Source organism: Hylobates moloch, unplaced genomic scaffold (genome assembly GCF_009828535.3).
Source record: "Hylobates moloch isolate HMO894 unplaced genomic scaffold, HMol_V3 SCAFFOLD_3, whole genome shotgun sequence".
In the NCBI taxonomy this organism is placed as follows: Eukaryota; Metazoa; Chordata; class Mammalia; order Primates; family Hylobatidae; genus Hylobates; species Hylobates moloch.
Window position 1 is genome coordinate 7,296,087 of NW_026652278.1, and position 26,782 is coordinate 7,322,868.

Sequence of the window (26,782 nt, forward strand, 5' to 3'; positions counted from 1 at the left end):
TATATACCTTGTTCATTCAAGTAAGATTTCAACATTGTTAAGACCTGAATTGCTAAAATATTAATAAAATATGTGATAGAAGTACAAATACATAGTAAATAATATAAGTAATAATATAACTTAATCTACATTAAATTCTTCCTTTCCTTTCTCTGTAATGTTGAAGCTGGTCAAGTATGCTCTTTTTTTTTTTTTTTTTTTTTTTTTTTTGATGGAGTCTGGCTCTGTCGCCCAGGCTGGAGCGCAGTGGCGAGATCTCGGCTCACTGCAAGCTCTGCCTCCCAGGTTCACGCCATTCTCCTGCCGCTCTGTCGCCCAGGCTGGAGCGCAGTGGCGAGATCTCGGCTCACTGCAAGCTCTGCCTCCCAGGTTCACGCCATTCTCCTGCCTCAGCCCCCTGAGTAGTTGGGACTACAGGCGCCCGCCACCACGCCCGGCTAATTTTTTGTATTTTTAGTAGAGACAGGGTTTCACAGTGTTAGCCAGGATGGTCTCGATCTCCTGACCTCGTGATGCGCCCGTCTCGGCCTCCCAAAGTACTGGGATTACAGGCGTGAGCCACCGTGCCTGGCAGTGTGCTCTTTTTTAAGACTATTGAGGCCACTATGGGTTCTGGCTCAGTAGAGAATAGGCTGTGTGCATCCTTAGCTGCATGCTCCATGCTCTGTGCATCCCCCCTCCATGCTCTGTGCATCCTCCCCCCCGTGCTCTGTGCATCCCCCCTCCATGCTCTGCTCATCCTCCCCCGCGGTGCTCTGTGTATTCCCACCCCCATGCTCTGCGCATCCTCCCCTCCGTGCTCTGTGCATCCCTGTCCCGTGCTCTCTGCATCCTCCCCGCCATGCTCTGTGCATCCACCCCCCACCTCTGCTCTCTGCATCCCCGCCCCAGGTTCTGTGCATCCCTGCCCCATGCTCTGTGCATCCCTGCCCCATGCTCTGTGCATCCCTGCCCTGTGCTCTGTGCACCCTCTCCCCATGATCTGTGCATCCTCTCTTCGTGCTCTGTGCATCCTCCCCATGCTCTGTGCATCCTCCCCTCCATGCTCTGTGCCTCCCCCTGTGCTGTGTGCCTCCCCCTGTGCTCTGTGCATCCTCCCCCCGTGCTTTGTGCACCCTCTCCTCATGCTCTGTGCACCCTCTCCCCGGGCTCTGTGCATCCTCTCCCCGGGCTCTGTGCATCCTCTCCCCATGCTCTGTGCATCCTCTCCCGTGCTTTGTGCATCCTCTCCTCATGCTCTGTGCATCCTCCCATGCTCTGTGCATCCGACGTGCTCTGTGCATCCTCCCCTCCATGCTCTGTGCCTCCCCCTGTGCTCTGTGCCTCCTACCCGTGCTCTGTGCATCCTCCCCTCCGTGCTCTGTGCCTCCCACTGTGCTCTGTGCCTCCCCCTGTGCTCTGTGCATCCTCCCCTCCATGCTCTGCGCCTCCCACTGTGCTCTGTGCCTCCTCTTCCGGTGTTCTGTGCATCCTCTCCCCGTGCTCTGTGCATCCTCTCCCTGTGCTCTGTGCATCCTCCCGTGCTGTGTGCATTACCTCGTGCTCTGCACATTGTCCTATGTTGTGTGTATCCCTCTGTGCTCTGCATCCTTCTGCCTGTTCCTCTGCAGCTTCGCCCATGTCCCCTCTCAGCCCCATCCCTCCAGTTATTCCCCTCAAGTCCCAATCTCTGGTTTTCACATCCTGCCTCTCTGCTTCCCTTGGGAACTGTGCTGTGGAACATTCGTTCACCTCGCCTGTCGCCTTGACCTGGGCTCACCTGCTGCAGCTCCATTGTCAAGGTCACCAGACCCCTCCACCCTCCTGGAGCTCTCTGCCTGTGACCAAGGACTACCCCTTCTTCATACTCCTCTCTTCAGGGCACTGTCACCTTCCCACTGCCTTGCCTGTTCTTCCTCCCCTCTTCCTCTCCTTTGCTCCTGACCACGTGACAGGGCTGGGGTGCCCCGTGAATGAGCCTGCCCAGGCAGCCCCTCTGGCAGCTCAGAGGAGGTGAGCTTAGAAGACAGGGGTTTGAGAGCCCAGCGCTGCCAAGGAGGGCAACTTTCTCTAGCACGATGTGTGCACTGCTGAGGAGAATGAGGGGCAGCACTTGGGAGGCCCACGTGACTTTGCCAGTGAGTGCGTGGGCCCGTCTGTGTTTTATGTTTCCCGCACACTCTCTCAAACACTCGCTGTAAAGTAGACTGCAGCGGAGACCTGCCATCAGGGTCTAGCTGATTTAAGCCAGGCATATCCTCAACATATTGCAATCCATGTAAAACAAGGAGCTGATTCTCAGTTCTGAACTTGGCTGGGAGGGGGTCTAAGGAACTCTGACTGTGTAAGGAAAGTTCTTCTCATCTCTGACATTTGCATATTCCCGCTTCTTTTCCTTCCCTGCCATACTGATCAGGACTCTGGTTGCAAAACCCAGCTCCAGCCAGCATAGGCAGAAGAGAAGGACTAATGAGGAGGAGGAGAGGGGGAGCAGGCCCCAGGGGCAGCAGGTCCATCTCCCTCTCCCTGCCTTTTGTCCCTGCCTGAGGGTGACAGCTTTGTTCTCTCTGACCAGCTTTCTCCTGAAGTAAGGGACCAGGATGGAGGTGGTGGCCACATTCTCAGAGCCTTGAGAACAAAGAATAAAGACCTCATCCCCGGACATCCCAGCTCAGCATGCTGTAGGGAAGATTTGTGATGGGCTTAGCTTGGGTCACGTGTTCATCTCCAGATCAGGAGTGGAGGAGCCCCTCCCCTCCCCAACAGAACCAAACGGTGTGAAGAGTGGAGAGTGTCTTCCTCTGAAGACAGGAGAGGGCAGGCAGCACCTTCACCATCCGCAAAGTTCAGTATTTAAAGCAACTCTTGACTCCCTGTTGTCTAGATACAGAAAACCCAGGTTGTGTTTAGAGCCTTTCTGTGTCTTCCACCAGCCCAGCTCCCCAGACTCCAGGTCTTTCAGGCCCTGACCTTGACATTATCTGCCTGGATTTCCCCTCTCCTTCCACCCCCTCCTGGGCCCGGCCGACTCCTGCTCCATCGTTTGGGCCCAGTAGTTGTCGGCTCCCTCTGCAAAGCCTTTCCCTTGTGGGAGGCTCCACCCGAAGGGCATCCATGCACCCAGAAGTGTTACTGCTGGAGGAGGTCCAGGTTCTTGGTGTTTTGAACAAAGAATTGGACAAAATGCACAAACAAAACAAGGAAAGAATGAAGCAACAGAAGCAGAGATTTATTGAAAATGAAATTACGCTCCACAGGGTGTGAGGGGGCCCAAGCATAGGTGCTCAAGATCCCCGTTACAGCATTTTCTGGGATTTAAATACCCTCTGGAGGTTTCCATTGGTTACTTGGTGTATGCCCTATGTAAATGAAGGGGATGAGGTAAAGTTACAAAGTCATTTAATCGCTGTACGCCCTATGTAAATGGAGAGGATATTTCCTGTCATAGCTGAAGTGTTTCCATTTGACTTAGTTCTAGAAAGTCAGCATGAATCGACCTTATGTTCCCTGCCTCCAGACCCTACTCTCCTGCCTCAGAAGGCCTCTGTTTCTACTCTTTGATCGCTCCCTTCACACTGGATTCTGTGTCACCCATCACCCTACCAGCTCGTGGTGTCATCAAGATGGGGGCTGTTCCTACTTGTCTTTGTATCCCAGCAGCTAGCACCTGGCAGCGGTAGTTACACAGGAAATACTTCCTGTGGTTGTGTTGAACAGGATAAAATAGTGCATGTTATGTAAGACATTGGAAAATAATTTAAAACCTAAGTAACCCATGCTTTGCAGTCTTTAATGAAGTTCTGGTAGACTGCATACAGTTTTATTAATAGTTAGAATAAACAGGGGGTTTCCTCCCCCTTTCAATTTATCTTAGAAATTCAATATTTCAGGGTGTGCAAAATCATTTTTCCTCACCTCATACATACATCGCTGCTTTTAACATTTCACTACTGTTCTATTCTCTTCTGTGACATTTCAATATTGTCAGCCGGTTCTCTCACCTGCGGGGGAGCCAGCAGAGGCACTGCTGCGAATCAGAATGACTTTCCCAGCGGGTGGTTCAACCACCGATTCCAGTTGGCTGAGACTGTGACTTCCAGGCGGGAGATTTTCCCAAATTAGAAATCTGCCTATACTATTCATTGAAGAGTATATGTGTGTGCACACGTGTGTGTTTCCAAGTGTGTGCACCCAGTGTGCGCATGAAGGAATGAGGTGGGAGGAAGGGAGAGGGGGAGGGTTCCACATTGAGTGTGTGGGCTACTGTTCCGAGGACGCATATCTGACTCTGTTGTCTGAGTCTCCTCTGAATTCTCCCTGGAGAACATAAACCAGAAAGGCCTTAATGGGAGCCTCCTTGGATTATCTGTTAAAAAAAAAAAAAAGAGGTCACAATCTTGCTACCCTCTAGCCTAGACATTTACGACAATGTATCAATGCAATTCTGCACTCATCTTTTTATGGTGTTTTTATTTTTCCACAGAGGTCTCATTGCCAGAAGTTTCACAGAAACCCACTATCTGCAAGACGGTACTGATGTCTCCCTCGCTGGAAATTACACGGTAATTCTAGCCCGTTGGGATCACCATAATCTTACACCATTGGATCTGTGCTTAAACTTTGTAGTCATTTTATTCGGAGCAAAATCACATGCCCAGATTCTTAGCCCACCCCCCCCTCACTCCCCCCAAGAAGCACTGGTGTGTCCCTTAGTGGTAGGCATTCCATTGTAACTCCAAAACACCAGGCTTGGCCAGTTATGTGCACGGACAGCCCTTGAGGGAATGGCTTTATGGCAGAGCTGAGCCTTGAAACCACCTTCCAAGGACTATGGATGCTCATTTCGGCAAATCCTTTTTAGAAAACCTAGCCAGTTAGAGATGGCTTGGAAGGCAGCCATGCCTGGACTGAACTTGGCTACATTAAACTCTGAGGTGCCTTAAAGAACTTTAAAAGAAAACGGGTTCTGCTTAACCTATTCTGAATGTATTCGCAATGTGGATACGATTCTATATCGTGGGTGTTACTTTTAACATGACATTTATCCCCTCTCAGGCAGTGTTTCTGGTATTTGAGCTTTTAGCTGTGTCCTGGACAAAATGCTCACTTCATTTGTTGCTTTAACAAATGTTTACTGTGTACTCTCCGTGATTTGTCCCACATGTGAATATGGGGATTCAGAGAGAATAGGACAGAGTCACTGCCCTCTGGGAAGGAGGAAGGTTACTTGTTTTAAAGAGCTGTGGGTATTTATTTTAAAAAGGATGAGCTAGAGGCAGGCTTTATGCTTCTCCCTTATCTTTGAAGCTTGTCAAGTAGCCATTATTGTCTACAGTGATTCCTCCCTTCTCTGCATGACGCCAACACTTTTCTTTATCACTTGTTTGACACTTGGCACTTACAAGCTGATACCTGCAGCCTTCCAGGAACTTGGTGGAATGAGCTGCTGTAGCTCTCCCAGCCCAAAGAAAACACATGGACATCCTGGATAAAATATAAACGTTTAAGAATTTTTGCTAATGCCTGGGCAAGCTCAAGAGAGAGTCAGCAAAATCCCCAAGAGGCAGAAACAAAGAGGAGATGTTATTCCTGAACACTGGCTGGTGAGTTGGGGCTCACCAAAGGGCTATTCAAAGACCCAAAGGGCTGTTCAAGACCCAGAAAGAGGGCCTGGTGCTTGGGTTTGGGAAAAGAGAAGTAACTGCCTGCAACTGAGAATCCCACAAAAGCCAGATCCCCAGGAGAGCTGCTTTCTTCTGTGAAAAAGAGACAAAAAGAATTCTTCCAATCCAGGGATGGGGGCTGGGAGGAAGAATTGTTTGCCAGGTGTCTTGGATTGAAAAAAGATTTCATAAAAAATGAAGACATTGAAACCCCAGTTAGTCTCATGTGTGGATGTTGGGAATAGTCTGGGCCTGTGTCCACATTTTTAATACCAGCGTAGGAATGGAATTCCCAGTCAAGATGTTGACCTCAAAACTGGTCCCACATCAGTGAAACTCCCATGGGCCCAGGCATAAGCCAACCCAAAATAGTTCTGTAGGAATATTTCTATAACCCAGATAACATGAGATGCCCTCATGGAAGAAAAAGTAATAAAAATATTAAAGATGGGCCCCAAATCCAAATTGCAAGCCACACAATGCAAAAAGCCATTGTACACAAGCATCAGCAGACAAGAGAAACAAGAATTAGGACCTCCAAGAACATAAGAGATAATGGAAAAATCAGAGAAAAAAATTAAAGAGAACAGAATGGGTCTAATAGAAATTCCACAATGAAAATACATAAAATTTAAAAACACACACAGGAAACAAGCCGTGTTTAATCAGAGTGTGACGAGTCTGTCCCTGAATTGAGGAAAGACATGAGTCTTGAGGAAAATCCACCAAGGAGGTGGATAACTTGGAATAACTTGGAATAACTAAACTAAATATACTCCAGGACAGCTTATGATGAAAATGCAGAACACCAAAGATGAACTCTTAAAACCACTTGAGGCAAAAGAGAGATTTGTACAAAATAATGACAACTAAACCAACAACAAACTTTTCATTAGTAACTATGCAATTAAAACTTGAGAGCTAAGGAAAAATTATTGTCAGTCTCAATCCTATATTCATTAATTATTTTATAAGAATAAAAATGAAATAGACATTTTCATACAAAGATGAGAGAATTTGCTACCCTCAGATTCCAACGAAGGTATCTGCCAAAGGGTAACTAACAAAGAATAGCCCAGTAGGAAGGAAACTGATCACCAGCAGCAAGGACAGGAAGTCAGAGGCACTACTAAGCAAAATAATGCATGTGAATAAATTTAAATAAGCTTCTTAAAATGGCTGTTACAACAGTGACCAAATTTGGGTGGTTTAAAACCAGATGAGCTAATAGATTTAAAATGGTTTAAGAATTTGTATTGTACTAGAGAATAATAGACATGCTGATTAACTTTAGATTTTAATAAGAGTGTGTCCTGCAATTTTTAAGTATAACTATTTAAAGAATAGAAAAACATAAAATAGTAAGATAAAAATGAGTCAACATATTAATCTCATTATATGTAAATAGACAGAATCTCTTTGTGAAAATGAAAACAGATAATCTGCTTAGAATTTAAAATAAAATCCAGCTACATCATTTTTACAAGATTCACACCCAAAATATAAAATGGTTGTGAGAACAAAGAAAAGGAATGGGAAAAGATATTGTAGACAAATCTTAATCCAAAAAAAAAAAAAAAGCTGCTATAGTTGTTATAGTGGTAACATCAGAGAAGCTAGACCTTAAGGCAAAAATGACATTAATAGGGATAAAGGGGGTAATTCTGTAATGATAAAAGGAGCAACTTAGAAAGGTAGTAAAAGAATTTTGAAACTGTATATGCTAGCAAAATTGTCTCAAAATATATAAAGCAATAAATGACAGAATCCAGATATAACTTTTAAATCTAATTATAGATTCATCTAGAACTAAGCTTTAGCCCAGCTCCTAATTAAAGGAGTTCTTAAAATCCAAAACAAAACAAAAAACCATTAAAGATTAGACATTATGGGCTAAAACTTGTTTGGTTCCTAGAAGGTTACCAAAAAAGTTTTCAATACTGACAGCATTTTACAATTTTTCCTCAAAAGAAAAGTCTCTAGATGTAAAATTGATAAGCTTAATTCATAAAGCAAGTCACTGAAAATGTCTGGACACATTCACAGAGTGGGAGATTTAAATATACCTCTCTCAGAAATGAAGATTTTTTAAATGAGCAGAAATTAATGAAAAGGAAGACCAAAAAAAAAAAAAAAAGAGAGAGAAGATGAATTAAACCAAAAGCTGGTGCTTTGAAAATATTCATAAAATGGACAAAACATTTATAAAATTAAGAAAGAAAGAATTCCCAAGTAAATAATATTAAGAGTGCAAAGAGGGATATAAATATTTTTATTCAGAGATTTTTTAAATCACAAGAATGTTGTGAACAATACTAATCATTTTCTTAGAAATGTAAAATTATTAACACTGGTTCAAGGTGAAAGAGGAAAATTTAAATATAACTATATAAAGAAATTTTTAATAGTATTTTTAATATTTACTCACAAAAATAAGATCAGACTCAAATGATTTAGCTGGTGAGTTTTAACTAACATATAAGAAACAAATAGTTCCTGAGAAAAAAAGAATAATTTTTTTTAAAGGAGGGTGTGGAAGGAGCTTCTAAAACAAGAAAAAGAGCATGCACAAAATGAATCCTACAGGCTAGTTTCAGTTATGGACGTAGTTGCAAAAATCCTAAGTAAACTTTACAAACCCTATCCAGTACATATTTTAAAAATACTTCTGACCAAATTATACTTAACTGAGGAATGCAAGGATAGTTTGACATTAGTGTATCTACTAAGGTAATTCAATCCATTAATATCTTCAGATTAAAAGTATTATAACTGATAGTATTTCTTCTATGATAACCTATACTGTTTCTTATAGCGATGTGAGTGGGGAATGCTATCTCTCCCTTTCCTACCCCTATAGAGCCTCACATAGCATCTTGCATATACTAGATTTTTAATAAAATTATCCATCTAGCATTGCATTGTCGTAAGTGATGCCATGTAAAATTCATTTCTTCATCTATTCACTCAGCAAACATTTATTCAGCACCTCCTGTTTGCAGACACTGTTAGGCAATGGGGAGATAGGCTGACTAAAATATATTCCTCAGCATATAAATTCTACTGGAGAGGCACAGAGCATTTTAAAGACATTTAAAAAACATGTTTTAATGTAATTACTATAATAGGAGATGTGTACAAAATACCATTGTGGTATTTTAATTGTGGCTGATTTTAATTCTTTGGAGGCCATTTCACTAAGGAAGTAACATTAATCTGGGTCTTTAAAAGTGGGCAAAGAAGAAGAGCAAGATGGGGATGAAACTTTTCCATACTAAAGAGTTTCAACTTTACCTATTGAAAATTGGGAGCCATAGGAAGTTCTCATGCAGCAGAATGGCCTGTTCAGTTCTGTGATTTAGAAAGGGTCTCTGTTGACAGAATGGAAGAAAGATTGGTAGGAATATTGGTAGACAGAAGACAGGAAGATTTCTTATGGGCCCACTGTAGTTAGTGAAAATTTTGCCTACAGAAGTGGGCCTTGGAATGGTCAGCAATTGGCCAGAGTCAAGAGTGCTTGGGAAGTCGAAGGAGACAGGATCAGGGGATAGAAGATGGGGGAGGTGTCATCAGTGGGACTTTCCCTTCCGCTTAGGCCATTGGATGGGCAATTTGTTTCTCACTGGTACCATTAAGGAGCAGTTGTTGGTTGGAAGGCAGAAGAGATGAGTCTTGGTTTGTCTGTGTTGAGTTCGTCATAGGACAGCCAAGTACAGGTGTTCTGTAGGCAGATGGATATATAAGAACCTAGAGGACAGAGAAAGATGGTGTCCTAAAGTAAAGATCTGTGGATCAACCTCATAAATAAGTGATGGGCGGGGCCATGAGTTCACATTTGACGTTTATGTCCTCCTTTACCCCCCTAAGATCTCATTTAAAATATGTTTTCAGACTCAGCACTAAGGCTATCTCCACAGTGTAAATAGTTATTTCGGAAAGAAACTGAAAGGAGAGATCATAGAAATACCACAACAATAGGCTCCAGTCTTCCAAATGTCCACAATCTATGATGGTGAACAGTGCTTGTCTAATACAGACATCTCTAGAATGTGTAAAATACGCTTTCAAAGTTATTTGAATAGTTTTGTGCATTCTGTTACAATCTCCCTTACTAGTTTTCTTTTTCTTAGGCATCTGTATTAGTATTAGTCAGGGTTCTCTTGAGAGACAGAACTAATAGGATAGATGTATATATGAAGGGGAGTTTATTAAGGAGTACAGACTCAAAGGATCACAAGGTAAGGCCTCACAATAGGCCATCTGCAAGTTGAGGAGCAAGGAAGCCAGTCCAAGTCCCAAAACCTCAAAAGTAGGGAAGCCAACGGTGCAACCTTCAGTCTGTGGCTGAAGGCCTGAGAGCCCCTGGCAAACCATTGGTGTAGGTCCAAGAGTCCAAAAGCTGAAGAACTTGAAGTCCGATGTTCAAGGGCAGGAAACGTTCAGCACGGGAGAAAGGTAAAGGCCAGAAGACTCAGCCAGTCTAGTCTTTCCACATTCCTCTGCCTGCTTTATTCTAGCCGTGCTGGCAGCTGATTAGATGGTGCCCACCCAGATTGAGGATGGGTAGGCCTCTCCCAGTCCGCTGACTCAAATGTTAATCTCCTTTGGCAACACCCTCACAGACACACCCAGGAATAATACTTTGCATCCTTCAATCCAATCAAGTTGACACTCAATATTCACTGTCACAGTACTTTTTCCCCTTTTTTCTCACTTGGGAGGAAAAATGCAATAAGTGAGAAGACGAAGAAATAGAGGACTAGAGAAACAGGTTCAACAACTGCCAGGTCTGTTTGGGACTTGGATTGCAAAAGCTAAAGTCTACATATCCAGGCATCTTAGTAAACAGCCCGGGTGGAAGGGCTCTAGGACTTTGATAGTGGTTGTCTCTATGTGGTGCAGGACTCTGTGCTTTTCTGGGTTCTCTGATTCACGTGTGCACAGGAGCAGGAGCTCACACTTTTCCTCTCCTCCTTTTCCATGTGGTAACTGTGTGAAAGGGTGAATGTCTGCTCCATTCCCCTCCTCTTCCCCCAATCCTCCCCATGGAACTGTCTCTTTACAGGGAAGAAGGTGGGAGGAGACAGGTCCTGAAAATCCATGGTCCCTGCTAATTGGGGAGTGGCTGCAGCCCCTGTGTTGGGCAGCCCTTGAGGTCAGTAGTGGGTGAGACTTTCCCCTCCCTCCCTCCATGGAGTCCTCTAGGCAGCAGTGTTCCTCATCTCCACCTTCCCCACGATGGGTCCTGAGGCTTTGGCTGGGAAGAAGGGGAAAGAGGTCGGGGCATGGGGAGGATGGAGGTTGGAAATTGCAGGAAGCCTCTCTACTGTCTAGGCCTAAACTAGTATCCTCTCCAGAATATACCAGAAGCCTCTTTTTTGGCAGTCATTAAGCTGATGCTGTATTTTGATCTTCATCTGACTGTGTGGATCATCTGCACTGGGGGAAGCAACTGAAAGATAGATTAATTGGCACCCCCAAATCTCCAGAAGCATCAAGCACATGTTGCTTTTATAATTAGAAAAATGGTGACTTTTCTTTTAACCCAGCAGTTCCCTTCCCCCATTCCTCTGAATGCCATTCCAAGCAGTCAGCCTTGTTACGGTAAAGACAGGGAGTGAAAAATGTTGTTCACTAAGTAAAACCCACAGCCCAGAACAGCTGGTCCTTCCAGCAGGAGCCCCTTAAGGAGAGTCCGAGGCCTTATATTGTTTTTCGTGGTGAGGACCCAGATGCAGCTTTTAGGGTTTTGTTTTTATTGAATCAGGCTGGAAAACAAAAGGAAATTTGCTGACTCATCTCCTCTTCTGCTAAAGTCAGCACACAGTGAATTTTCCTAAATTTAAAATTATGTATAAAATAAGAAGCACTTTTTGTTGGCTATAGTGTATAGTGCTATTTTTGTCTTTAACTATCTCAACAATTGGTATAAGCTGGTCGACTCAGAAGAGTGGCTGATTTTAATTTTGGAGTTAATCACATCTTTTCTCTCGACTGTCCTGACAGGATGAAATATTTGTGGCTTTATCCTTTGCTGACCACATCTAAGGGGAGATTATGTTTTATATTGTTACTTTTAATAAGGCCTGCGGGAGACTATCCGCATGACATTTCTGCTGTTTACATGCCAAAAGACAGCTCTGGGAAAGGCTGGCAGAGGTCCCCAAAAAGGCTAGATGCTGTCAGTGCTTTGGAGGGAATACATTCGTCTGTTACATACATGTTGTCAACCAAGAACCCGCACTATGCAGGCACCATGACCTGTTCACATGCCCCCTTACACTGGGAATACAGCAGGGATTTAAAAACAGACAAGGGAGCCCATGGGTTGGGGGAGGCTAGAGGAAGAAAACTGCCCTTATCCTGGTAATCACAAACATAATTAACATCTGGGCTCAATGCAGCAAAGGAAAGGCCACGGGGCCCTAATCTGGTCTGAGGGATCACGGAAGGCTTCATGGGGAAAGGAACATTTGAACCAACAGCTGGAGGCTGAGGAGGCATGAACCAGGGGACAAGAGGAGAAACATTCCAGGCTGATGCTGAGTTTTACCTGGGGTGGCGGGGGAGGGGAAGGAAGTGTTTAGAAGCTGATGAAAGTCAGAGCGTTTAAGACCTGAAGACCATGATGATAGCCTTGGTTGTGACAGGGGAACATTAGGAGGTCAATAAAGGCCTTCCCCAAGGCATGTCATGACTATGTTTGGGCTTTGAAAAGCACCCGCTGGCTGCAGCATGAAGTCGTAGTCAGAGGGAACAGGAAGGGAGAGGGAGGATCCCCTGCTCTGTCAGTGTCAGGCAGGGGCCTCTTGTGGAAGAGCCTGAAGCCCAGGTGAGAGGAGATAGCAGCAGAGGCCAGGTGCATGGAATGAAAGGAAGGAAACATGTCTCAACCTTAGACATGATCAGAACCCCAAAATGTTTCATTCGTGGTATATGTTTCTCACTGGAAAAAATAGAGAGCATTTGCTTTGATAGTGTCAGAGGAGACCAGCTGAGATGAAGTGAGGCTGGACCATCAGGTAAGGATAGAATCTAATATTTTGGCCAAAAGTGTTTGGGTGACATCCCATTCATTTCTATGGCAACTACTGATTGTCAGAAAGGGATAGTGTCTTCTACAACTGGCTTGGACTAAACATGTCAGGGCAGATGAATATCAGGAGTTAACCACAGTTCATTACAGTTAGAAAGCATCTAATCGAAATGAAAAGATAATTCTGGAGGGAAGGGGAAAGTCAGAGATCATGCACATCTCATAAGTGTATCAAGTGTAAGCAGTGTTGCAGGTAGGCAGCGACTATCTGAGCCAGAGGCGTAGGGGTAAGAAGAATTTACAAGACAGTTGTAGGTAAAGAAAGGGAGATTTATTAGAGATCCTAGGAAAATACATTACAAAGGAGCAATGGGCAGGCCAGCAAGAGAGGAGCTGACTGCAAGGAGACAAAGGCTTGCTGGAGATTTTATAGGATGGTGCTTGTGCCACCAGTGTGCTGAAGAAAGCTTTGTGCAATATTGATAACGCCAAGGTTGCAGTGAACTAAATCGCAATTTTCTGTCAGCTGGGGGTCTGGTGATAGCTGGGCACAGGAAGATTGTGAGTCATGTGCACAGGAGGGCTATGTGTCCTGGACCATGAAGAAAGGCAGACTTATAGCTTATCTGCTTCATTTTGCTTTCCCCCAATCCTGCTAGCCTGACTCCCCCTCCCTAACTAGGACTCCACAAGCCAGGCTCATCATCATATTCTTCTTAAAACATCATTGAGAATGGATTGAATTTCCCTGCTGTTGCTGTACTCCACACATACCTAATTCACCGGCTCTCCCTGCCTGCCTCTCCCTCACAGGCTGCTTTGCTGTCCCACTGGCCGAGGCACTCAACACCAGTGCCTTCTTTCCCTTGGGTCTTCACCCAAGTCCCATGGTGACTCCTACCTCCACAGCACATTCTACACCCTTTCCTGTCCACCGTCACATGGCTGCACCAGCTCAGGCCCTCCCTTCGTCACAGCTGGAAGATGTTTTAGCCACCTGACTTTTTCTCCCTACTACCAATATAACCTAGCTTTAATCCAGACCCCACACCTGCCTGAATGATTCTTCTAAAACATCTTTCTGTTTATATCACAAGATTGCATTTACATTTTGATCCTCCCAAATCATCAGCAGCTTCCCCCAATGCCTCCTCAGTCAAATTCAAATTTCTTAGACCAGTATCACCTTCCACAGTGGTGACAGCCCTACCTTTTCACGCATGTGTGTGTTTATTCAATCATTCATTCATGCACTCGTTCAACAAATGTTTACTGATAGTGTCCAATGCGGTAGCTAACATTGAGTAAATATCAACAATAGGCAAGACACTGTGCACAGAACTTTTCATATATTCTGTTGTTTGATCTTCACCAAAAATCAATTCTTGCTATCTTTATACCCAGATGAGAATACTGAGACATCGAGGGGTTAAATAACTAGGCCACACGCACAGTTAATAAGGATTCAAACCCAGATAGTCTGACTCTAGAATCTGAGCTCTTAGTCTAAGGCCACCCTACCCAGAATGAGCCTGATCTCATCTGATCTTGGAAGCTCTAAGCAGGATCAGGCCTGGGTAGCTCTTGGATGGGAGAGTCTCAGCTCCTATATGCTGTGCTACACTGCCTCCAGTTCACTTGGAACAAAACACTGAGTCTCAATTATACATTTCTGGCTATGGTGTTTGTTGTAATGGAATTAGTCTATAAAACTGCAATGGGGTGGATTGGGGAAGCGGGTAGCATTCATTTACAGTGGGAGACACCTAGAGAATGCTCTTGGGGGAGAGCAGCTGAACCAAAGTCCTGGAATATGAGGAGAGGAGAGGCCAGAACAGGCCTCTGGGGATTCACTAAGTGCATCACTCCAAGGCCCAACTGAACTCAGACCAGTAAACATCCCATACTCTGTGGCAAGTCTGCAGAAGGGAGGATGCAGCCCCTGTCCTCAGGGAACGTACATTCTAACAACATATGACATGATGTGCCCATAACAGAGATGCTTTGGGAGCCAAACAATGCAAGCGGCAAACCCATGTTCCGAGAGGAACTCACTGTTTTGGTGACTTTTCTTCCATAAAATCGTCAGGAAAGGGCAGGCTGTAAGACAGACCTTCTGTCTGGAGACAGGATACGCCAAGGTTAGGATCACAAGCCAGAGTCCAACTACCCAGGTTCAAATCTCAGCTCGAGCACTTAACCAGCTGTGGGATGTGACGATGAAACAGACACTGAGCCTGGCACGCAGTCAGGGCTTTGGAGAAGTGAGCCAGCCATGGCCACTGCTGTGCCAGTGATCATTTCACAGCAGTTCTTCCCCACGCTGTACCATATGTTCCTTCTGAAATCCCTTGTAGATTCTGAGAACAGATGAGAAGCTGGGATGTGGCTGATAACTGAGTTGTTCAGGCCTGTGTGTCTCCATCAAATTGCAAATGGCCCCACAGGTCTTCTGACCCCTGCCCCTGCTAACCCCCCGTGTGCATTTTCACACAATATCCAAGAAGATTTGCAGCTGGGAGTTAGAGCCAAGTGACAGGGTATAAGCAAATAACCCTCCCTTCTCTCTAATGGGTCAATTTCTCTCATGCACATCCATTCATTCATTCATTCAACAAAACTACACTGAACAATGGGTCAGTGTGGAAGAAAATAGCAGGTGGAAAATAGAGCTTACAGCAGAGTGGATTTAAGATATTTATGTTCATATTCCAGATTTGTAACAATGCCTTACATTTTATGAATTGCATTCCCATGTCATGTTTATTTGATCCACAAAACTCTGGACAACTAAGTGCCCGTCCCATTACGCAGATTAAAAACTGAAACTCCATGACTCAACCCCAAGATTTCCAATTCTGGATGGATCTAGTGATCTCATTATTGCAGACATGCTGTTCCCAGGCCCAGTTTGCCTGCAGGTCTCAAAGACTATGAACGTGATTTTGTAAGCGTTTGTTCTCTGCAGAATTCTAGCACAGCAAAATGATTTCAGTGGCCCCTGAGGTTAGTTCTTTATAGTCTTTTAACCAGACATGGTTCTTGTTATGGACATGGGAGCAGAGATCCTCGGAGGATGGGTGGTGACTTATTTCTTCACAATCCTGCCCTGCACACTCTCAGGACGTAGTGTAATATAGCCCAGTTATAGAAACACACAGAGCTGCAAAGTCACTTTTTCTTTGCTCAGATGCATTGTCACCTTGTTTTAGTCTCAAGCAGACATATAGTATGTTGGGGCTTGCATGCAAGGGAACAAGGACCTGACTGCAGTCATGCTGAAATGCAGGCTGGCAACAGACATGCATGTACATACACACACCCAGAAACACACACACACATACACACCCATATACACACAATGCATATACACATGCATACCCACATGTGCACATATACACACATGCATACCCATATATGCAATACATATACACATATGCACACCATATACACACATACATGTATACACACACCCACGCACCCTCATATACATACAGATACATGCACATACACACACACAAATATACACATGTGCCCACATATACACACATGCATACCCATATACACACATACATATACACACATGCACACCCACATCCACACATGCACATATGCACACCATATACACACATACATATACACACATGCACACCATATACACACATACACACATGCACACATATGCACACCATATACAAACAGACATATACACACATGCATGCCATATACACACGTACATATTCACATGCACACATATACACATGTGCACACCATATACACACATGCACACCCACATCCACGCAGATACACACATGCACACCATATACACACATACATATACACATGCACACCATATACACACATACATATATATACACATGCATATATACACATGCACACTGATATACACACATGCATATATACACATGTGCACCAATATACACACATGCGTATATACACATGCACACCCATGCACCCCATATACATGCACATGCACACACACAAATATACACACATGCCCACATACACACACATACCCATAGACACACATACACCCATACACATGTACGCATACCCACCCTTGGACCCCTGCTTTTTATGGGCTTTTCTCTGAGTTTGGAAATGACTTCACCTTCTTATGATGCCGTGAGTGACACTGTAATGAGGCTCTGCAGTACTCAGGAAAATCATTCCGCCCATGTATGGATTTTAGGTGATAGCTTTTTGTTGGGAACAGGCCCCCCGCAAATCTGGCCATAAACTGGCCCCAAAACTGGCCATAAACAAAATCTCTGCAGCACTGTGACATGTTCGTGATGGCCATGACACCCACGCTGGAAGGTTGTGGGTTTACCAGAATGAGGGCAAGGAACACCTGGCCCACCCAGGACGGAAAACTGCTTAAAGGCGTTCTTAAACCACAAACAATAGCATGCGTGATCTGTCCCTTAAGGACATGCTCCTGCTGCAGATAACTAGCCCAACCGTTCCCTTTATTTCAACCCATCCCTTCGTTTCCCATAAGGAATACTTTTAGTTAATCTATAATCTATAGAAACAATGCTTATCACTGGCTTGCTGTCAGTAAATACATGGGTAAATCTCTGTTCAGGGCTCGCAGCTCTGAAGTCTGTGAGACCCCTGATTTCCCACTCCGCTCCTCTGTATTTCTGTGTGTGTGTCTTTAATTCCTCTAGCGCTGCTGGGTTAGGGTCTCCTCGACCAAGCTGGTCTCAGCAGCTTTTCTTTTCTAAAAGAGAGAGAAACTCCTGTTTCTGACAGAAATGCATGTTTCTGACAGCCAGGTATGGAGAGAAGTGTCTGGCCCTACCATTAACCAGCTCTGTGACCTTTGATGATTATTTAGGTCTTGATTTCCCCATATATTCAGGGAAGGGGCTGGCTAAAAGAGAAAGGTTGGCCTTAGATGGCCCAAAACTTCCTTCTGGCTAGAACATTGTGTGATCAAGCACTAAATCAAGATAGTTTGGCACATTGCATATGGCAAGGAGTCTGGGAAGACCCTACAAATTTCCCCTAAAGAAGGCATTCAGAATAATTTTCATTTGGTATACTCCCTAACAGACTTTGTCTGGTAGCATTCCTTTCTAATCACAAGGTCAAGCCATCTTTGTTACCACTTAAGCATATGAAATGCCTTTCCTTCTAGTCCACTGAGAGTTGGGTAACAGACGTCGGATTTTACTTCCCACATGGCGTAGAGTTGAGGGCTACCAATTTTCAAGTTCAAGAGTTCTTATTCCATCTTCCTCTTACCCACCATTAAATTTGATTGATAGTATTAAACAGAAGGAAAAGTTGTTCTACTGTGGTGGGAAAATGCATTAGGTTAAGTAATAAGTATATAAAATACATGGTTAGAGGTTTTTGAAAAGGAAAAGATGTAATTTTGTGGTTATGCATGTTTGGGGCCCTTTTTCTGTGTTGTGTTTTGTTGGTAGAAATAGAATGTCTTGGATCAGCAGAACTAGGCAAAGACGGCCTGGCCTAGTGGGACCATGTCTTGTTCGGCAATGTCTTTAGAGACATAAGGGTGAGGAAAAGAAAGAGGCTATACAGTTTGGCGCAATCAGAGAGAGGAACAGGGATGCAGTGTTGGAAGGTCTGCAGAGGGCTGTGGCCACAGCTGGCTGGTAAGGGCCATCTGGTGATCAACAGGTCAGGGGGCCCGGGGGTGCAAGACCCTCTTAGGCATGATGGCTGCCTGCTGGGTCTCTTTCTGGTGTGCATATTCAGACCCAAAAACCAAGTGTTTGTGAATCCACAAGTCCTAGTTGGTGCCCGCCTCTCAGCATCAGTGCACACAGAGATGCACCCTTGGGCAGGGCACACGCTCACCTGGAGATTGTCTTGAGCGGCCACTGCTGGCCACTAGTGGTAATGTAGCCTGTGCTCTTCTCTCTCTGCCTTTGTCACTGGCTAAGAGGGTCACCCCCGACCCCCAGGGGTTGAAGACTGCATCTCCTCCACTCCCCATAATCAAATTTCCCAACCAACCACGTGATGCATGGTGTGACAACCATGTCTTGCTGAGTTGCAAAATTATCTGTGTATTGACTTATGCTATAAAAACTAAATCATATTTGTTTAAACATTTAATGAGACATATTGAAAAAAATTAAATTTCATGAAATTGTCATTGCCTTGGAAAATCTAGAATTTGGAGTTCTCATAATTATGGTCAGTAATCTAAGAAGTTAATCACTGTCAGGAATGAACAATGGACTTGTTAGTCAACTGTCTGAAGGTGATACAAAAGTGGTGTTAAAGCTGGAAATCAGTTGTTTACTAATAACTGAGAGAAGTGAGATTGCTTACTTTAAGCAACAGTTTATGAGAGCTAAAATCCACCCCTCTCCTCCCTCATAAGCAATACTTCAACTGAGTTGTTGAACTGGAAATTAATTTGATACTAATTTGTTCTAAGCTCATGCTCTAACGAGCTTATATTTCTGTGTATTTAATTTGAAAGTACATTTAATAAATAATCTATTAAAAATAAATTGAGATTGAGTATAAATGAGCTTGAAATTTCAGAGGTCAGTAATTAAAATTATTGTCACCATTTGGTTTTCAATTGTTTAAACAGTATTTAGCTACTTAGAGCAGCATTTCACATTCCTCTAAAATGGGGGAAATTCTGTAATCATATGTGACCCCAAAGATCTGTGACAGTCAAAACCCAGTGATTCTGGTTACCTTAAGCAGCCGAAATCCTAACAGCAGCTGCCAACCTTTCACTCTCTGCATCATCTTCCACTTTGATGCCTGCCGTGTGCCCAGGGCTAAAATCCCTACCCGTGAAGCCCTGCCTGGGAAGGTACTAGGAACCCCCTGATGTCCCAGAGCATTATGATCCAATTATATAACCCCCTCATAGTCAGAGAATTATCATGCTTCCCCTACATACCCAACTAAGAGTTATCTAGAGTGAGAGGACCCTGGAGCCATTCAAAATACATGTCATACAAAAGCTAAGGAGGTGACCTGGCAGCGAGGTTTGCCCTCCCCAGTGGCCTGGGTGGAAGCCTGGTGCATCCTTTCCTAAGCCACATGCTTATTGAAGATGGCAGCTTCTCTGGGGAGGAACAGGGCACTGTGAGAGCTACACTCCTGCATCTGAATCTTCCAGCCCAGCAGAACTAACCCCAGCCCTGAATGCCACTCCCTACCCCCAGCTCCCATGCACATGCTTTCTCTCTGTAGGCAAGTCCTCTCCTGCCATGGCCCCTGCATACCTAGCCATTTCACTCTTCAGTGTTGTATGAAGGATCCAGAAAGGAGCCCACGGTACTTTCATTGTTTGCAATTCATATAATCAGCAACATAGAAAAAAGATATGCTACGAACTGATAAACTGATAATATGGTGTGGCAAAAGTGCCCAATATAAGACCAACTTACAAAATCAAAAGCTTTCCTTTACATTAAAAATAAATATATGTAAGAAAAAATAGGAAAAAAAGATCTTATTTATGATATCAACAAATCTACGCAATACCTATACATAAGCTTAACAAAAATTTTCCAACAGCCACGTGGAAAACAAAATCTAAAACTAGACTAAAGGACATAAAAATGACCTTATTAAAAGAAGAGGCTTGCCATGTACATGAATAGGCAAACTGTTTATTGTGAAAATATAAGTTCTTCCCAAACTGACCTGTACTTCAGTGTAATACAAACTGAGATCTCAATGGATTATTGTGTAGCTTAAAATTGGATTCTATAATTCATCTGAAGAGAAAATAGGGAATGATAACCTAGAAACTTTCGAGAAAAGAATGGTACCAAAAGAAAACGATTTGGAGAAAGTCACCAAGACAATTCAATAGAAAAAAGAGTAGGTGTTTCAACAAATGGTTCTGGAACAACTAGCTGTCCACATGCCGAAGAATGAAGTTGGACTTGTACTTCAAGCCACATACAGAAATTAATTCAAGATGGTTAAAGATCTAAATATAATAGCTAAACCCATACAACTCTTAAAAAAACAAAAAAGATACGTGTAGATCTTTATGACCTTAGGTTAGGTAATGGTTTCTTAGATATGGTACCAGAAGCGTAAGTAGCCAAAGAAAAAAATAGATAAGACCTCATCAAAATAAAAAACTTTGAGCTTCGAAAGATACAATCAAGAAAGTAAAAGGGGCCAGTCCTGATGGCTCACGCCTGTAATCCCAGCACTTTGGGAGGCCAAGGCAGGCAGATTGCCTGAGGTCAGTAGTTCAAGACCAGCCTGGCCAATATGGTGAAACTCCATCACTACAAAAAAATACAAAAATTACCTGGGTGTGATGGCATGTGCCTGTAATCCCAGCGACTCCAGTGGCTGAGGCAGAAGAATCACTCGAACCCGGGAAGCAGAGGTTGCAATGAGCCGAGATCGTGCCACTGCACTCCAGCCTAGGTGACAGAGCGAGGCTCTGTCTCAAATAAATAAATAAATAAAATAAAAATTTAAAAAAGAAAGTAAAAGGACAAGCCATAAAATGGGAAAACAATCTGTAAATCATATATCTAATAAGGGTCTAGTGCTGAAAATATATGAAGAACTCCTCTCACTCAACAATAAAAACACCAAAATCCAATTTACAAATCAGCAAGGATTTGAGTAGACATTTATTCAAAGAAGATATAAAAATGGACAATAAGCACATGAAAAGATGCCCAACATCGTTAGTGATTAAGAAAATTAAAACCAAAACCACATTGAAATACAACTTTATATCCACTAGGATGGCTATAATTGAAAAGATAAACAACAACAAGTGTTGGTGAATACGTGGGGAAATTAGAGCCCTCATGTAATGCTCACAGGAATGTAAAATGGTTCAGCTGCTTGGCAAAACAGTTTGGCAGTACTTTAAAAAGTTAAACATTGAGTTTCCATATAACCAGCAACTTTACTTTTAGACCCATGTGTCTACTCGCAGTGCATATCCAAGAGAACTGAAAACACATCCTTACAAAAATGTGTACACATGTGTTCATAGTAACATTACTCATAATAGTCAAAAAGTAGAAACAACTCATGTGTTCAACAGTTGGATAAGCAAAATATGTTTTCATCCACATGGCAGAAGGTGATTCAGCCATAGAAAAGGAATGACATTCTAATGCATGCCTCAGTATGAATGAACTTGAAAACACCATGCTTAAGTGAAAGAAGCCAGTCACAGAAGGCACATATTATATGATTCCATTTCTATAAAATAACAGAACAGGCAAATCCATGGAGGTAGAAAGCAGGTTAATGGCTGCCAGCAGGGAATGGGAAGTGACTGCTGATGAATATGAGGTTTCTTTCTGAGGTGACAGAAATGTTTTAGAATCAATTAGTGGTGATGAGTATATAATATTGTAAATATACAACAAAACTCACTGATTATATATGCTTTTAAAACGTGAGTGTTATGGCAAGTGAATTTAATCTTAATTTTAAAGGACAACTTAACTCTACCTGATATCAAAATAGAGTATAGAGCAATAGTCATTGGAACAGTGTGGAACTGGCACAGAAACAAACAAATGGATGTCTGTCTCAGTGGGCTAGCACAGAGAGTACAAAAGTGGTGCCACAAACATATTGTGGGCCTTTGATATATGCCAAGGTAGCATGTCACATCAGTGAGAAAAGGAAAAATGCCAGCAAAGCACAGCTGGCTCTCCTTTGTAGGGGAAAGTTAGCATTGAACCTCTCACACTCCCACAAAAATTAATTCCAGATGGATTAAAGAGCTAATTGTAAGACTATAAAGATAGAAGAAAATAAAGGACATATTTGTGACCCTGAAAACAGCCACCTTGAGCTATACAAAAAATGCATGAAGAGAGAGACAAATGCATTTAGATTGATATACACTGGAAACTCTGAACAAAAAAGTATCATAAGCAAAGTTAAAAGACATTTCTCATGTAATAACAGGCAGAGTATTAATATCCCGAGTATATAAAGAACTTCTAAAATTAATATGAAAAAGCTCAACAGAATAATAAATGTCCCTGCAACCCCTTAACCCCATCACCCTCCTTTCATCGCCTTTTAGATGATCTGAGAATTTTGTCATCTACGTTGAGACCAAGAGATCATCTTAGCCCCTTTCCCGTGGTGGTATCTGGTTTTCTTCATGACTCAATTGCAATTGGTGCTTTTTCTTAACAAAGTCAAGATGGGTTTTGTTGGGCAGAACAACTGGACGCCAAGCTCTGCCCTGGACAAAGTGCATGACTGTTGTCATGTGTGAAGGAGCTGTGCGCTAAGGAGGGTGCAGTGGAGACAGACTAACACCTGAGCTGCTCGAAAGAGGAGCTTCTCAGGGGAAAGCCTGAGAAGATGCATGTACCTTTCTCTGCAGAGACCTGCACCCAGCTGGCATCCAGAGGACCTGAGTGAGGAGTACTGAGTATACTCAGCCACTTCTTGCCAGTCTACCACTTAATTGGGGCTGCAGCATAACCTTTGCTCAGTGAAAAAATTAACCTTGATTCCGGACTGATATCTGTCTTCACTAAGGAAGTTTCTGTGCTGTGGTTTCATTTTGTAAGCTGTGGCATTATCAAAGAATAGAATATTGCAGGCATGACACACGGGAACTTTTGTCTTAGAAGACCTTCCTATTTTTCTTTCCTGCTGAGATAGACTTTCAGCTCTCAGTTGGGTAATTCAGTGAGGTCCCCTCCTTCCTTCTTCACCCCCACTTCCTCTCATCTGCTTTCCTGTTTTCATAAGCCACAGATTTAGGCCTTGTTTTATTACATTTCACAGTGTGCTTAAATACCCCCTACAGTTCTTCATCTCATTACAAAAGACAATTTACCTGAGGGTAAAATGGCTATGTCAATGTGATTTTTGCTGCTGGATTTTGTAAAACATTCTGTATCAGGGCTTTCCTGTAGGGTGTCAGAGAGACAAGAGTGAAACTAGGGTTCATTTAAAAACCGCTATTGGTAATCTCCAAGTAAATCAGATATTCCCAACATAGACCCTGGCTGGGTCATGTTGGGCTTTGCATTAAATATTAAGGCTGTAGAACAATATTTGATGCAAAAGAAAATTCTATAGCTAAAAACAAGTGGAGAGGATTGGAGGCAGTTGATTTATTACAAGTGGGCAAAAATACGTTATGACTGAAATGGGATTCTCCCCTCCTCCCCTTTAGGGTCACTGTTACTACCATGGACGTGTACGGGGATATTCTGATTCAGCAGTCAGTCTCAGCACCTGTTCTGGTCTCAGGTAAGTGGCCATGACTATGGCAGCTCTAGTCTTCAGCCATCTACTGCAGGCAACCTCTGTCTTTTCCTGCTCGTGCTAAAGCACTGAGAGTGAGTGATGGGGGCTTCCAGTTCAGCTGCACCTCCACCTAGGCAAGAGAACACGGAGGCCCTCGCTCCACTGCTTACAAGGGCATGGCCACCCAGGATCTTAGCCTCATGTTCATGCCCCCTCTTTCAGTGCCGTCCTTAGGCCTGGTGGGGTGAGAGCGACTGAACTGGTTGAGTTTCAACATCCAAGCATTTTGTGAATTACTTTCCATTTATGTGGCTCTGATGCTTTAGAATTCCCAGTGCTAAAAGACAGAACATTACGTACTAATGTCGAAGCTGCTGGCTTAATGTAAATCTTAAAGGGCCTCCTCTCATTAGGAAACAATGTAAGGAAACTAATTTAGCAATGACCAAGGTGAGTTGAATAGAGGCATGGATTGGTAGGGGGTTTGCTACTATGCTACGGGCATGATGCAGGAAACAATTACCTTCCCATGCTAGACAAGTCAACCCCAGGTGTTACTCACAGCCCGCTTCCTTCCACATCACAGTTATTAGCCATCAGGTGGCCCTTATGTGCTCCCCAGGAAAATCATTTTGTTTGATAAATTTCCAGCTGCTTCAGCCTTTTTACTGGATTTGCTTATTGAGTTTGTGAACTAAATGTTTGTACCCTCAGAGTACTGGGTAACTCTGGCCCAAGGCACCAAAGCATGATTCCGTGGGAGGGAAGAGAGAGAACGCCCTGGAAGGATATACCTGCTTGAGTTAAAAAGCAGAATCACATTCTGTGCATCAGCAGTTCCTGTGACGTCTTTGCAGGTTCTGTGTGGGATCATGGAGGATGAGAATACGCATGTGACACACACAACAACAACAACATACCTACCAGTTTGTTCTTTGCTGCCCTCACTTCTGCTCCAGCCAGCAGAGAATGAGAGTTCTATTTGCTCACATCTTCCCCATTGCTCAATACATCTGATTTATCTCTAAGTATTTACCAGGATTGGTCCTTTCATGTACCTAAAAATATGTACACAAAGCTATTCCTCTTCCTCGTTCATCCCGTTCCAGTCCCACTCAGATAAAAATGCAAACTGGGAATTGCCCTCCCAGCTTTCTCATCCCTTGTGCATGTAAACACATAGTCAGAGATTGGGGTGTGTATTTGTTTATTTTTACAAGCATAGAATCACATCATATACATCATTCTATGGCTTTCTTTTGTCACCCAACCCTGTCTGTCTCTCCAAGTCAGCAGATATAGACCCAAATCATTGAGCGAACACACACACTTGCATGCACACACACATTTCTGCATACCTGCATTTTTTAAAAGCACTTTTATGTCCTATTTATGCAACACAATTGAACTTTAAGATGTTTGCTACTCTGAAAAGTGAAGGAGGTGCCTTGTGGTTTGAATTTGCTTCTCTCCAGTTACTCATTCATTCAGAAAACATTCCTTGAGTGCTTCCTCATTGCCAGTTCTGTTCTAGGTTCTGGGGACACGGCACTGAACAAAACGTGTTCTTCCTGGAGCACTTCCCAGTGGAAGGAACAGACAAGGGACATAGAGTAAGATACATGATGTCAAGTATCAAGGAGAAGGACAAAGCTGAGATGGAGGACGGGAAAGGCAACAGGTAGTCAGGGAGGTTCAGAAGGAGGTGAGGTGAGGTGAGCCCTTTAGATGATGTAGGTAGCATAGCAGAGAGAAGAGCATGTGCAAAGCTCCTGAAGCAGAAAGATGCCTGGGATATTCCCAGAGCAGCGAGGTGGCCAGCATAACTGGAGTGGACAGGGACAGGGAGGCAGTAGAAAGAAATGAGGTCAGAAGGGAAGTGGAAAGGTAGGATCACCGGGGGTCACGAAGGTGATCAGATGTCCTTTGGCCTCCCCCCAGTGATGGGTGCCAGGGAGCTTGGAGCCGAAGTGATGTGGTCTGACTTCACATTTTTACAGGGTCACTCCAGCTGCCGGGCTGGAAATAGACTGTAGGCAATGTGCACAGAAGCGGAGGTTTGGGTAGGTGTCTTCACAGTAACTCTGGTAAGAGGTGGTGGGGCGGGCCTGATCAAAGGTGGCAACTTTTGTGAGAGTCGAGAGACTTTTCCAAGGGTATTAGAGAGGCTGGCAACTCTAAATTTTGTTAGTGATCTGTGTCTTAAACTCACTTTCCTGAGGAAGCATGGGGTGTGAGTACATGAAAGGACCTACTGAAGATGCAGCAAAATCCACTACCAGGCAGGGACTCCAATACACATACACACCCAGCATGCGGGGTGGGAACTCAGGAGAAGGTGAAGGAGGAGAGTTTGGAAGTGACAATTTAGAGCAAAGATGACAACTGTTCACCACCAAGGAGCTGAGGTACGTGAGGGAGACATTGTCAGTAATGAAGTATCATCCTGAGAGGCTGCTGGGGAGATGATATCAGTGGAATCAGCCAGGATTCAGCTAGGGGAAGGAGGTAAGAGGAATATTCTGGAAGAGATTTGGATTAGGAGAAGATCTGAGGATGGACCATGAGCCCCAAGAGCACAGTGGGAAGGGTTAGGGAAAAGGAAGTGGGGATAGGGTCAGTAGAGGATTAAAGATTTGTGGGGGATAAGGTGCCAGTTTTCATGGAAAACCAGTGCTTGAATTCCTGGAGGAGACAAAGCAGGGTTGGGGGTGAAATGGGGTCAGACCTGGTGGCATCTGAGGTGAAGGTGAATGACCAATTCAAAATGGGTATACTCTGGGACTCCAGGTAGATGTTCTCACCCTAGAACATGATAGTCAGGGTGGTGAACTAGCTGTGTGACAAT

General features: G+C 43.7%; 1 protein-coding gene across 1 annotated transcript in view; it reads left to right on the forward strand.

The window, feature by feature from the left end:
• Positions 1–26,782, forward strand: part of ADAM12 (ADAM metallopeptidase domain 12) — a 367,967-nt gene that overhangs the window by 227,068 nt on the left and 114,117 nt on the right. The window contains exons 4-5 of the mRNA XM_032175291.2: positions 4,463–4,541; positions 23,861–23,937. Coding sequence (XP_032031182.1) covers positions 4,463–4,541; positions 23,861–23,937 — 156 coding nt within the window. The remainder of the gene's footprint in view (positions 1–4,462; positions 4,542–23,860; positions 23,938–26,782) is intronic.